This window comes from Lepisma saccharinum, chromosome 3, assembly GCF_977018435.1.
Source record: "Lepisma saccharinum chromosome 3, izLepSacc3.1, whole genome shotgun sequence".
Classification (NCBI taxonomy): Eukaryota; Metazoa; Arthropoda; class Insecta; order Zygentoma; family Lepismatidae; genus Lepisma; species Lepisma saccharinum.
This window is the reverse complement of record NC_139231.1, coordinates 28,173,685-28,188,318: the sequence shown is the minus strand read 5'-3', so window position 1 is coordinate 28,188,318 and position 14,634 is coordinate 28,173,685. Positions and strand designations below refer to the sequence as shown.

Here is a 14,634-nt window from a genome sequence, read left to right as displayed (position 1 = left end):
AGGTACAAGTATAACAATGACCAGAGTATCTTAAAATATGTTATTATCCATAAAACAACATTGCATAAAGGTAGGTAACGTCAAGAGAGAAATATAGAACAAGGTAGTTGAAATTGGCCTCTCCAATGGAGTAAATGCTAATGCTGCTGCCTTGTAATTGAGGGGTCCAGAGTTAGTTTTATTAGTACCGATTAGTCCATCTGAGCATAAAGTGTTTAATTATTAATTAAACCAAATTTTGTCTCATGAATATGATCAGTCAGAGATATATATTTCGAAGACGAAAATTGTGTACATTTTTAAATACAGTAACATATAACTTTTTGTATGTGTTATTGAGATTGGCATATAAGATATCTGAAAACTGTATGTGAATACAAGAATAATGAGAATATATCTACTGATTGATAAACATTAACTTCAACTATTTTGGGTGGCCGTGGTGGCTCAGTCGGTAACGTGTCTGACTACCATGCTTAAGGTCCCGGGTTCGATCCCCGGCCGGTTCAAATCTGGAAACTTTTCTAACTATGGAAGCGGCCCCGGCGCCCACCCAGCGTCGAATAACATGGGTACCTGGGGGAAACCCTGGGGGGTAAAGGTGGTCAGGGGCGTGATGCTGATCACATCACCCCCACTCACGACCGGATCAAGAAAGTGTGGGGCGTTACCCCCACACCCCCTATATGCCTTCATGGCATGGTGCTATGCACAGGGGAGCACTTTTTACTTTACTTTTTTCAACTAATTTGTGTGCACATTATTTAAGATAATGGAGCACCCACAGGTGTTGAGAAGTATAAGGATGTAAAGAATAGCATAACATTTATATAAAGTAGGGATGGGACCGATTAATCGGTACTCTATCGGTATCGGCCGATATAGGCATATCAGTTTATCAGTAAAATTACCGATTATTTTACCGATCCGATATATCGATAAATATCTTATAATTTAGTGCAAAATTCTGCCATTTTGTTGTAATTTTTATGGATAATCTCCATGCCCTACTTTCTAAAAATGTAAATGTCTGAATATGCAATTTCTTTTTCACTGCAGTCACTTGAAACACACATTTATTAAGGAGGTCAATGAACCTTTCAGGTTCTTCAAGGACCATTTCTAATTTTATATCGGATCGGTAGAATATCAGTTATTGGTATCGGTAAATTTTATATTGATACTTTATTGGTATCAGCCAAAATTTCATATCGGCCCATCCCCAATATAAAGCTAGCTGTAAATACAGTACTTGCCTTTCAAAGATGATTCATATTTCGCTCTGGATTAGAGACATCATGCTAACAACAAAACTGCATGAAGTTATGATCTTCTTTCACACAGTGCATTAATTCACCAAAAGGAAACTTCATTTTAAAGTCTCCACTTCAATAAGACCACCGAAAGTGATAAACACTTGGTGTATATTTGTGTATGCAATATTTGTTTCGCTACATTCTTGCTGTAGGTTGCTGGACCTCATTTCGTTTCGGCCAGATGTCCCATCGTACCCTGCACCACTGATGCCAAATTGAATACCATCCATTGCAAAATATGATTAGCATTTCGACACAACTCGAATCCTCCAGACAAAACAGCTCCAAATTACGACCGAATGTGGAAGATAAGGTGTGTTTTTGAAATACTCAACAACAATTTCTCTAGTTGTTACAACCCTAAAGAACATCTTGCCATAGATGAGGTAATGGTTTTATTCAAGGGGAGGGTAATATTTAAACAATATATTCCCAAGAAACGGAAGAGATTTGGTATTAAAATCTTCCAGGTTTGTGATTCCCTTGGTTATACATAGAAGATGGAGGTGTATTTAGGTAAAAAGAGTCTTGGGGCAGTGAATACCACGATGTGGTAGTGAATCTGGCAAAAAAGGTGAGAAATGCTGGACATAAACTGTACATGTACAATTATTTCAGTTCTCCTCGTCTATACAATGAATTATACCAACATGGAATTCAATGTTGCGGAACTGTTAGGGCTTGTCGACGTGGTATGCCATCTGATTTCGCTCCAAATAAACAAACTTGAGAAAGGTGACATTGCAGTGTGCTGGAAGGATAAAAGGGTAGTGTATGTCCTCATAAACACCCATCCGCATCCTGGAACTGGAAATTTTATTGATGAACAAGCCTCTGATCATTGAGGACTACAATAAGCATATAGGGTGTGCTGATAAGGCTGATCAGATGCCAAACAGCTACAGCATTTGGAGGAAAAGTAGAAAATGGACGAACAAGATGTTATTTCATCTACTTGATGATGCCTCAGTAGTAAACACACTTATCCTGCTGCGTCATTTCCAACCAAATGTGGACCACAGGAAATTCAGGTATGAACTCATTACACCACTGGATGAACTTTCTTGCCAGGCCTCTGCGGGACCCTCATCAGTTCTTCAAACTCCTGTTTCCAGTCGATCTTCCAACTCTGCAGCCAGTGTTCGATATTCACCTTCCCAGTCAAACCACTGGTCCTCACTTTGTGATAAATGGGGAAGGTGCAAAGTCTGCTTCTCGCAAGAGAAAAGAAAAGATACCAAATTTGTGTGAGGTGTGTAAAGTCCCGTTGTGTGCGTACCCATGCATGAAACTTTACCACAAGAAACAATAAACAAGATCAAGATGTTATTTCCAGGCGGGAAGAGGCAGATGTACTGGATGAAGGTAAATAAATAATCTTGATTTTGAGTTCGTTCTTTCTTTCATTTTTTTTTATTGTACTATTTGTACTATCGCATTCATTCGCCTTTATATAACTTGGAGCAATCAGCGACTAGTGGTGGTTTGCCCTGATCGATGTGTGCATTTCTGATGACGTGTCTGCGGCCAGTTGTTTGCCCAGATCAGTGGGTGCTAGCGGATGGGAGCTAGCCAAATATTGAAAAAAAAAATTCAAGAAAACGAAATTTGGAAATTCCTCTGTCCATTGCTTCCGAAAATAGGTACACATCGACATGTTTACTTTACAAAACGAAAGGCTTGGAAATTCAGAATGAAACGAGTCCTCATTTGTATGTTTCGTGTTATTACAACGTTTTTAACAAAACATTTTCCAACATGTTACATTTTGCTTCAAATGAGCCCTGTCCTTGGGGGATTTCCATGCGTGATGAATATTTCGTCTACCGGCATGAAAGGGTTAATGTTAAATTATATTCCTGTAAAATTAATTTCTCCCCACAATCTCATTGCTAAAATATTGAACATTATGCATTTTGCATAATTTCCAGGATATATATATGTGTTGCATGGTGTTTTGTGTACTTGATGAGACACTAAGACTCCGGAAAAGTATCTGCTCTTGTGTGTGATTAAATTCCAACTGATATCAGTGGTATTCACAGTTCATCCCACATATTTCTGTGTTGAGGAAGGATGAAATGTGGTAAAAATAGTTAGAATGTCCTACATACCAATTTGGTTAACATTAAACACTAAAGTGATCAGAAATGTTAACAAGGACTTTTAACATCGATTTAGGATGGAAAGGATAACACCCAATTGTGATAACTTCAATTTCTTTATAATAGACCACTTTTTTTTCACTTGACTTTCAGAACAATATACAGTGCAATGTGGCAACAAGGGTTATCTCCCTGTTGGATCCTGTATGGAAGACAAAGATATTTATGTGACTGCTTCAAGAATGCTGCTGCAACATATAAAAGCAGTACCAGTGCAAGGAAAAGAAAGTACAAACAAAAAATAAATCCAGGTAAGTAGCTGGAGTATATATATTGAACTAATATCACACATTTAATTTCAATGTCTTTTTCAAAAATGGTCTAGAGGTGACAGATGAAAACTATGGAAAAATTCTTGGTCAGAATGATTCAATGGGCACCAAAATAATGCCTTAACCGCTCATCCACCACAATTTAGTCCAACTTGTTTGAAAAAAACACTAAGTTGCTGACCAAGGCAACTCCTAGTTCTTCACCTGAGGAAGACCCTGTTTGTTGTCACATAATACTTGTCCGATATTCAAACTGTGACACTTGTGTATACAGAAGAAGGAAATGAAACACCGGAATTAGTCATACAACGTTATTACTCAAGGATCAGTACAAATTGGCCGATCAAGTATCCAAAAGAACATAAATAAAAAGTTACCATTTTGGCATACCGGACTATAATTATGGGACAGAGGGAGTAATATTTTTCATAGTTGGCGGAGATTTCCTGCTATTTTTGTAACTTCAACTGAATTCTGTCAGAGCCACCAAGTAGTGAACAACAAAGTACAGAATCTTGATTTCCAGGGCTTGGCAAAATATTGAGTGAAAGTACAGTGGCAGGTCTCACATGATCGATAACAATACTGAATATTTAGATAAATCAAATGTTTGTGCCGTGAATATTAGGGTGTTTCATTTTGTAAGGCAAAAAATAAAATTTAAAATTTTTACAGACTTTGCTTACGCCCCGAGTCTCAGTGATGTAAATGATATATATGCCAAATTTCAAGAAGATTGGATAATATTTAGAGGTTGCACACTTTGATCAGTTTTGTAAAAGTAGGCAAAGAATACGATTTTTTAATGTTAATTACTTTTATTGGGAAAACTAGAAATCACAAACTTAAAATAATATTAAAACTATACACTAAATTAATAGGTAGTATGATAGGCAAAACATGTGTTATATTAATCAACTTTGAACGATGAAATCCCTTCTTTTGTTCCCTTGGTGACGACTTTTCTGTGATGCTCGATTATCCTCAACAAGAATAGTTTTTCTTGTTCGTCCCTGACCGATTCGTTAAACTTTTTTATCAGAGCAATTTCTCTTTCTGCGGTATCATTGACCACCTAAGAGCGTTCACATGGCTTCTTAGAGAATCACTGCAGTATTCTGTCACGTCTTGGATCCCAAACAATTCAAATAACGTCTTTGTTTTATTAGTAACGAAATGGCTCAGGTCTTTTCCTTCAAAAACTAGGTTTTTACCCTCTAATCGTTTCATTTCCTTTTTCTTTGCAGGTTTGGTTTCTAAATTTTTGTCTAATTTTCCTTATCTGCCTGGTATCCTGAAACTGAAGTCGTTTGAGACCAACCTCCTAGGTACAGGAGTGAGAGTTGTAATAACTCTTTGTAGTCTTCTCTTGGATGACTTCCGTCTCTTAGGACATTTTGGATGTAGTTTACCATTTTCACTCCTTGTTCTTCTAGAAAGCCTTCAACGGGACTTTTTTCATCCAGCATTGTCGTATATGACTTCTTATCAAGTGAAGCTCACAGACTTTGGAACTTCCGAAAAATCTGGATGTCAGGACCACTTGATGGTACGCCACAACACTCCTCAAACACTCCTTTCAATATTAGTTCATGGGTGTGATGACGGCAAGCCAACCACAACAATGTTCGTCCGAATTTCCTTTCAATTGTGGTACATGCCCCTTGGATCAGTTCTGTATTAGATGCTGTAGTATCAAAACACATACCGATGATATTGTCACGTAGCCCAAATCGGTCCACTTCCCGAATAACTACTTCAGCCATCTGCTCACCAGTGCTTTTCAGGGCAACAGGTTCGCCAAGAAAATGCTCAAAATCTTTGCCAGTCACTAGAACTGCAACTCTATCTTCCAAAGTTTTGACACTCCCATGGGCAACTCAGGGCAACAGTTTACTATCGCAATGCAAGACCAAATGAGGAGGATTTTCAAAGAGTGACTCTTCGATTTTCTTTGCCATTTTACTTCTATTGATCGCCCGAGCTTGGTAAACGGTAGCTGGAGATAAGGAAATTTTTGAAACATCGTGACCAAGGCTCTTTGCAGTTGCTATAAATGAAGTACTTGCTTGTCGAATAGAGAGCTGTTCTCGATCCCAAGTAGACCTGAGTGTCTGATCAAGAGGTTTTAATCTAGGACTTGAACGTAATTTTTTCGTTGCTGGAGGCGAAAACTCAGCCTCTTCGTCACTAGGTGCTGATGATGATGGAGATGAGTCTTCCAGTATAACTGTCTCATTGATTTCAGCGATAGCTTTGTAATGTTTATTCTTATGTGAATCATTTTTGTCTTCTTTTGTACACTTAGTTCTTATTTTCGAGGCGAAAACCTTGACTACTCCACTCATTGACGAACTCATACGATCTTCTCTAGTCATGTCCATCACATTTTGCTGCGAAATGTCAAATAACTCGACGAGATCACCTTTCCAAATCTGCCGTTTCACATTTGATTTATCTGTGTTTCTCGATTTCTCTTTACCAGATTTTGGTATTCTTTGTACAGCTTCTGTATACCTGCATGGATATTCTCCTCCGTCTTAACACGGATATTTGCTTTCCTCCACACTTCCTGTAGTTTAGTACTGGTAGATTCAGCAGCATCCGAAAGTGTTTCTTTCATTTCCTTGTGATGGTAAATAAAAACTAAAAGTACTTGTTCCTTTGAAGGGAGCCGAGCTCCTAAAAACTCACCACTAGGCACCTTTTCTAGCAGCCAAATTCCTCTTTTGGTTCCTATTTTAAAGTTCAATTACCTGCAAAAGATGAAAGAAATACATGAGAAGCCCATTAGTACAAAGCACTTCAATATTAGAAATTTCACTAGTTTGAGATAAAAGTGATCAATGTGTGCAACCCCTAAATATTATCCAATCTTCTTCAAATTTGGCATATATATCTTTTACATCACTGAGACTCAGGGCATAAGCAAAGTCATATGAAAATCACATCTTTGGAAAAATGAAACACCCTAGTGAATATATATCAAATACTGCATGAAAACTAAAAAAATTGATCAAATACTGCATTTTTTGTAAAAATATGTAGTCTCTTATGTATAATTTGCCAACATTTGTAATTTTTTCTTGATCATACAAAAAAAGAGAAAATAAAAATCTGGGCCCTAAGTATAAGCATAATACAATGCGATCTATTGAAGTATAGACCGCCGCATTGATGTTTGCACTATCAGCAATCGAGTCACTTGCGGCCGTTCTTTGGCATTGTAGTGTGTCGATGAAGCAAACACACATCAGTTTCCGTAATTATTTTAGAAAGTGATTTACTTACCAGATTTATAAAAGGAAGTGTTCAAACTTGTCACCTTCGATGCGCACACATTTTTGATACCTTAGCAGATTTATAAAAGGAAGTGTTCAAACTTGTCGCATTCGGTGCACACACATTTTTGATATATCTTAATTAAGATACTCACTAACTTAAGCTGATGAGGGTACCTAGAAAGCAGTTTTTACGGAGGTTCTGGAATTAGGCAAAAGTGATCAGGGTCCTGGTTTTGTATTGTATGGCCTATTTATTAGTCTGGCGAGTGTGAAGTGATATGGTGCTTGTTACGTATTGTGTTTTGTCTGATATATTCAACCGCAAAGTGTGTTTGGCTCAGCAAATGTTTTCTACTGTACAGAATATATTTCTTTATGATTCATGTGTGTCAACTCAATTGACATGTAAAGTTAAAAAGCGATTTGAAACAAGATTAATAGGTTCTATTTATTAAACACAATAACAAAAAATATAATAAACAATTTTGTATAGACCACTGTTTTAACTCCGGGGTGTAAAAAAAGTTACATGTGATTTTTATCTCTCGGGTATATTAAAAAATGCTGCATACAAGTCAAATTCACATCGTGGAAGAACTGAAACGTAACATCCGCAAAGAAATTACCAACGTCAATCAACAGGAACTGCAGTCAGTTATGGGTAACTTCATCATGAGGTGTCAAAAATGTGTGGACAATGAAGGTGGCCTGTTTCATCACCTTCTTTCATAAATTGGTAAGTAAATAGATCACTTCTTTAAACTAGTTACAGAAACTTGCGCTCTTGATTCGTGGACAGTGTACAGTGCTGACGTATGGCTGTGAGCACCTCGCTTGCTTAAGTGCAAACACTAACATGGCAGTCTACACTTTAGTGAATCACTCTGTACAAAAATAATTTAATTATTACTTTTCTGAATGGATTGGCCGGACCCTGTGGCCGAGTGGTTAGCACATCACACTGCGACACCAAGGGTCCCGGGTTCGAATCCCTCTCGGACTTGGTTGTTTGTGAATGTCCATTCATCAATTTCATCATTTCATCACTCATCCCCATCTTCGCAAATTAGCCAAGAGGCACAAAATGCGAAGTAAAATAAACTAAATCAATCAATCTGCATGGATTGGAACTGAGATGCTAACTGCATTAGTACTCCCCTTATCAACATCAAAATATAGTAGTGCTGAACCGATACCAATGTATCAGTATCGTTTGATACCAGGGGTATACTTCATTATCAGTATCGGTAAGTATTGGTTGAATTGTTTTCATCAATATCATCCAATACCAATGATTTTGAGTGGCTAGAAACACCGCCAAGAACAATAACTCATCTGCCAACATTTGTCCTTTTCAAAGGTTCATTCGCAGGTTGAAAGGCCAGCACAAGAAGTCCCATGTAGAGTTTCTGAGAAATGCTGGATAAATCCCCACCCTCATGGGAATCAGATGACAAGATCTAAGGCATGAGTAGTTGCAGTTTTCTCAGCAAGATGCGAACTTGCACATTGTTGTTTGGAAGTCAAGGTCACTGACACCCAGTCTGCCAGTGTTGTAATGATACCATGCCCGTAGTAAACATTGCTTGAATTTTACACGTGTAAATGTAAAGCATGTCGGCAAGAAACAGTGGTTGAAAAGGAATATCTCATTCATATATTATGTTTTAACAGACGTAAATCACCCACCATGAGCTTATATCTGAGATTCGAGCGATCACGTTTTATACGTAGATTGAAACGCGAGAACACGCAATTCCAATTTCGAAACACTACGCACGTCTACTCCAATCACTTCCTCCACGCTCCGCATATGTGCTTCCGTCGAAGAAGTCATAGGGTGCGTGAGGCCCACCGTAGAATAGTCCTGGCCAACGCATGAAGTTTACATTAGAAATTTTAAGGATCACTTAAAATTGAGTGTCACGCACACACACACATAGGGGAATAGTGTGATGGAAGGAACGAGGCACAGAGCAAGAAAAGGAAAAACAGAAAGGAGGAGAGAGACAAACACAGGAAGAAAGAATGTGAGAGGAAAAGAGAGATCGGGAAATAGAATAAGTAACAAAGAGAAAAAAGTTACATTAAGAGAGATCAGAATAAACTGAGAATGAAAATATAAGAAAGAAATAGTAGAATAAGGCATTGACAAGAAACAAACATTTTTCCTGCTTAATATGTTCAGCCATTCAGGTCCCAGCAAGAGGCCATGTTAAATAATAGGATGTTCACCTCGATCTTACATTTGTCACAACTCCCATTTCCCCACTTTATACATTTTCCAAGCCATGTGGATGGCATCAAATTTGCTCTTACTTTGACTACACAACTCTCCTCTTTTCCTTGCTTTTGCATAAAACTTTGATTTCCTGTGGTTAGACTTTTCTTACAAGAGGAGGGAGCTAAGAGGCATGGCTGAGTTGGAAAGGAAGGGAAGGGTGCACAAACTGTCCTTGATGGACAGGAAAGAAGAAAATGCACTTCTTGTGCATTCCCCGTCAATTGCATTCTGAAGCAATTAGAATAAGGATAAAAGGCTGTATGTAGTTTGAAACTAACAATAAGCATTCAGTGAACATACCATGTGACAAGTAAAAAAGTCTTCAACCTTTCACCACAGGAGCTCATTAATCTGCCAATGGTGTTCAGACATATTGCTTATATGTCCACAGCATTGACAGTGTGGGAAAACCAAGCAATACTCCCCTTTTTGTCTGCTACTCGCTTCAGGAATTAGTACGCTGCTGATAAAGAATGAGTACTATAGTTCAGCTTCTCTGTCTTCAACAACTGCATTACCTTAAAACTCCCAGTACCTTTCATTCCACCACATGTTCCTCCAACTTCACCTCCCCTCCATCCCCACCAGTCAAATTGCCTCAAGACTGCTGCTGGTGCCAGTGTTTTGTGTGGTTGCTCCAAAGTGCTCACTTGCCAAAAAACCCTCGTAACAGCAATGACTCATCCAAGATAAAGGAGAAAAATGGTATTTTAAATCTGTAGACTTGCAAGGTCGTTTTGCTTTGAGGATTAGGAAATAGGAACACTAGACACAAGGTCCACATGTGTAATACTTCTTGATATTTGACTTTTTATGCAATTAAATGATCCTATACACAGGCCGCCATTACACAATCATAGATGTGGCAACGCAGCATTGGATGTTGTGCGCTCGTCGCACCTTTCATATACCACGAGCGCACACTTTCACATTTTTGTGCGCTAGTGGACTGCACCTTTGTTATTCAACATATATATGATCGGGATAAAAAGGAAATTAATTCCAACAGTCAATTATCTTCAATATGCAGATAATATCTGTATCTATGTATCCACGACACAAATTCATACTGATTTTCCTGTTTTAGAGGAACAAATATTGGAAGTGCAAAAGTGGCTTGAAAGTAAAAAACTTCCGATTTCAATGGGAAAATCTAATATTACAATTTTTAGTAAAAAGGAAACACCTCCAATAATTCACTCAATGTCTCGAAAAACAAGAATTCCCATTACATCCAGAGTAAAATATTTAGGTATCATCTTGGATGAAAAACTAATTTGGAAGGACCAAATTAAAGAAATACAAGTCAAATCAGAAAAAGTGTTTAATTTGTTCAAAGCAATAGCAAATACTCAGTGAGGATGTCATCCTCGAGTTATGCTTTTATTTTAAAAGAATTATTTTCGGCCTATGATAGATTATTCTCTATTGGCAATGTGTAACTTGACAGAAGGGAAATTGAATTCCATTGATGTCGTACATAGGAGTGGAATTTTGAGTGGACAGAATTAAACTTGGTCATAATTTTGAGGGCGTAGAATCAAACTGGGCCTAATTTTGAGTGGCAGAATTAAACTTGGCCCTAATTTTCCTTCCTATTTGGATCACTGTTCTGATGCTTTTTTAATAATGAGAATGATTAATGAGTGAACAATTTACTTTATATATATATATATATAAATACACTTGTTGTAGTTGTGCTGTCTAGTATGTTTGTGTTTGTCTTGTGTAGTAGTTGTGGTGTGTAGTTTGTTTATGTTTATATTGTGTAGTAGTTGTGGTGTGTTTGTGTTTATATTGTGTTATAGTTGTGATGTGTTTGTGTGTGTCTTGTGTAGTAGTTATGCTGTCTAATGTGTTTGTGTTTGTCTTGTGCAGTAATTCCTCCATTCATATTGGGGGTTAGGCGTAGAGCTGACAATTCTGCACTGTAAAAAACAATGTCAAGAAACAGCAATATAAGGCCATGGATGTTCCCAAGGTAAAATATTCCGGAGGTAAAATAGTCCCCTGTTCGGATCTCCGGGTGGGGACTACTTTGGGAGGTCCCTGGACTAAGGATAAGATCTACGTTAGGAATAAGGATATTAAATTAGGCACCTGGAATGTTTTGAGCCTTTACCGGCCTGGGGCATTTCAGTGTACAGTTAGTGAGATAGTTAAGTATAAATTAGATGTAGTAGCTGTCCAGGAAGTTAGGTGGCCAGGAGAAGGGAATTGTAAAACTAAAAATTATACTTTTTTCTATGGTGGTACTGAAAATCATAATTTTGGAACAGGCATTTTTATAAATAATAGAATTATCTCGGCTCTTAAAACAGTAGAATTTATTAATGATAGGATATCATATGCAGTTTTACAGGGTAGGTGGTGTAAAATTATTTTAATAAACATACATGCACCAACGGAAGATAAAGATGATAATACTAAAGATGATTTTTATACAGAGTTAGAACAGGTCTTTGATAAATTTTCTCAGTATGATATGAAAATTCTGTTAGGTGACTGTAATGCACAGATTGGCAAAGAAGAGACATTTAAACCCACGATTGGTAAAGAAAGTCTTCATGAATTAAGTAATGATAATGGTATAAGATTGATTATTTTTGCAACCTCAAAGAATTTAATTGTGAAAAGTACCACTTTTAAACATAAAGATATCCATAAATATACCTGGTCTTCTCCAGATGGTAAAACTCGTAATCAGATAGATCATATTCTCATTGATAAGAGAAGGCATACTAGTATAATTGATGTTCGTACACATAGAGGTTCTGACTGTGCCAGTGACCATTATTTATTAATTGCTAAATTAAGAGAAAGACTCGCAGTGATAAATCATAAGCAACAAAATCTAAAAGTTCTAAAATTTGATACAGGAAAGTTTACTGATGAAAGAATTAAGAAAGATTACCAAATTAAACTGTCAAATAGATTTGAAGTTTTGCAGGATTTAAATGATGATGAAAATATAAATGAAACAGACGTAAATAAGAATTGGGAGCACATACGTAATGCAATAGAATCAGCAGCTAAAGAAAGTATAGGATACCATAAACTGAGAAAAAGTAAGCCATGGTTTGATAATGAATGTCATAATCTAATAGAAATAAGAAATCAGGCTAGACTTAGGTGGTTAAATAACTCTGATTATACAAATCTAAACAATTATAATAGAATAAAGCGAGAAGTTACGGCACGTTTAGAAGTAAAAAAAGAGATTACTTGAAAAGCAAAATTAACGAAATTGAAACAAACAGCAAAAATAAAAATATCAGAGATTTATATAAAGGTGTAAATACGGAGAAACTAGTACTCACTTTTATCCGCGAAGCTGTTTTTTCTTCTTTTTCGATTAATTTCAGTGGCCACTGCCACCATCCTCGTTGGAACTTGCTGCGCTGTTGCTTGGCGTGCGTCTTTTGTTCGTAGTTCTCTGGCTGCCGTTAGGTGTGCTGTGCATCTTGGTGCGTCGTCTGCTATTTCCGGGCGATAACTGCTGCAGTAGTGGAATCCAAGTGTGGTGCGCTTGCCCGCTATCGATGTTTAGTTCGTGCGGGAAATGCATTATGGCGTGCGTTTCCTTGATTTTGGTGTCTATGAGCGTGTGGGCAGTGTGTTTGACTCGAACCTTTTGAATTTTATGGCTATTGTATTTGATATGTCTAGCAAGACCAGTAGTGGGTTGGGCTTTTTTCGCATCTGCTAGGTGCTGTTGGATTCTTTCATTGACAGATCTGATGGACCTGCCGATGTAATGAGCCTTGCATTCACACTCTGCATCGTATACACCTGGGTTGTCAAGGGGGGAGAGGAAGTACCGTTTGTGCTTGTTCAGTTTATCAGTTATTTTGGAGTTGGGTTTGTGTGCTACTTTGATGCCAAATGGGAGAAGGGCTTTGGCTATGCGGTTGGAAGTGGTGGGATGGTAGGGGAAGGCAAACCATTTATATTGGTCGCTGGGGGTTGGTTGTGGCTGGGATGCTTGTGGATGGGTTGATTGTGGTAGGTTAGGGTGTCTGACCTGTATTTCCGCCTCACTGCACCAAGTGGAAAGTTGTGATTCCGTGTAGCAATGTTTCAGGGCTATTTTTGTGATGGTGGCTATCTCCCCAGCGACCAATATAAATGGTTTGCCTTCCCCTACCATCCCACCACTTCCAACCGCATAGCCAAAGTCCTTCTCCCATTTGGCATCAAAGTAGTGCACAAACCCAACTCCAAAATAACTGATAAACTGAACAAGCACAAACGGTACTTCCTCTCCCCCCTTGACAACCCAGGTGTATACGATGCAGAGTGTGAATGCAAGGCTCATTACATCGGCAGGTCCATCAGATCTGTCAATGAAAGAATCCAACAGCACCTAGCAGATGCGAAAAAAGCCCAACCCACTACTGGTCTTGCTAGACATATCAAATACAATAGCCATAAAATTCAAAAGGTTCGAGTCAAACACACTGCCCACACGCTCATAGACACCAAAATCAAGGAAACGCACGCCATAATGCATTTCCCGCACGAACTAAACATCGATAGCGGGCAAGCGCACCACACTTGGATTCCACTACTGCAGCAGTTATCACCCGGAAATAGCAGACGACGCACCAAGATGCACAGCACACCTAGCAGCGCACCTAACGGCAGCCAGAGAACTACGAACAAAAGACGCACGCCAAGCAACAGCGCAGCAAGTTCCAACGAGGATGGTGGCAGTGGCCACTGAAATTAATCGAAAAAGAAGAAAAAACAGCTTCGCGGATAAAAGTGAGTACTAGTTTCTCCGTATTTGTATACTACCGCGTCTCTCTTTTCCCAATCATGAAAAGAATAAAGGTGTAAATGAGTTTAGAAAGGGGTGGCAACCTAAAGTAAACTTGATAAAAGATAAAGACGGTGATTTTCTAGCTGACCCAAGCGATATTCTAAATAGATGGAAGAACTACTTTAATGACCTTTTAAATGTCCATGTAGGAGATAAATCAGAAGTAAGTGAAGTCCACACAGCAGAACCTTTAGTTCCAGAACCTAACTTGACTGAAGTTAAAGATGCTATTAAAAGGCTAAAGAATAACAAAGCACCTGGCATTGATTTAATACCAGCTGAGTTAATTAAATATGGTGGAAATTCATTAATATGTCAAATTATTAAATTAATTTGTTTAGTATGGAATAAAGAAGTAATCCCTCAACAGTGGAAAGAATCCATAATTGTTCCTGTGTTTAAAAAAGGTGATAAAATGAACTGCAATAATTACCGTGGAATTTCTCTACTCTCAACAACATATAAAATATTATCTAACATTCTTTTAA

General features: G+C 37.9%; 1 protein-coding gene across 2 annotated transcripts in view; it reads left to right on the top strand.

The window, feature by feature from the left end:
* The window catches only part of LOC145985732 (uncharacterized), a 49,966-nt gene that overhangs the window by 16,240 nt on the left and 19,092 nt on the right, over positions 1-14,634 (top strand). For both annotated transcript variants that reach the window (XM_083119789.1, XM_083119788.1), the window contains exon 2: positions 3,575-3,732. In XM_083119789.1, coding sequence (XP_082975915.1) covers positions 3,591-3,732 — 142 coding nt within the window. In that variant the 5' untranslated portion in view covers positions 3,575-3,590. The remainder of the gene's footprint in view (positions 1-3,574; positions 3,733-14,634) is intronic.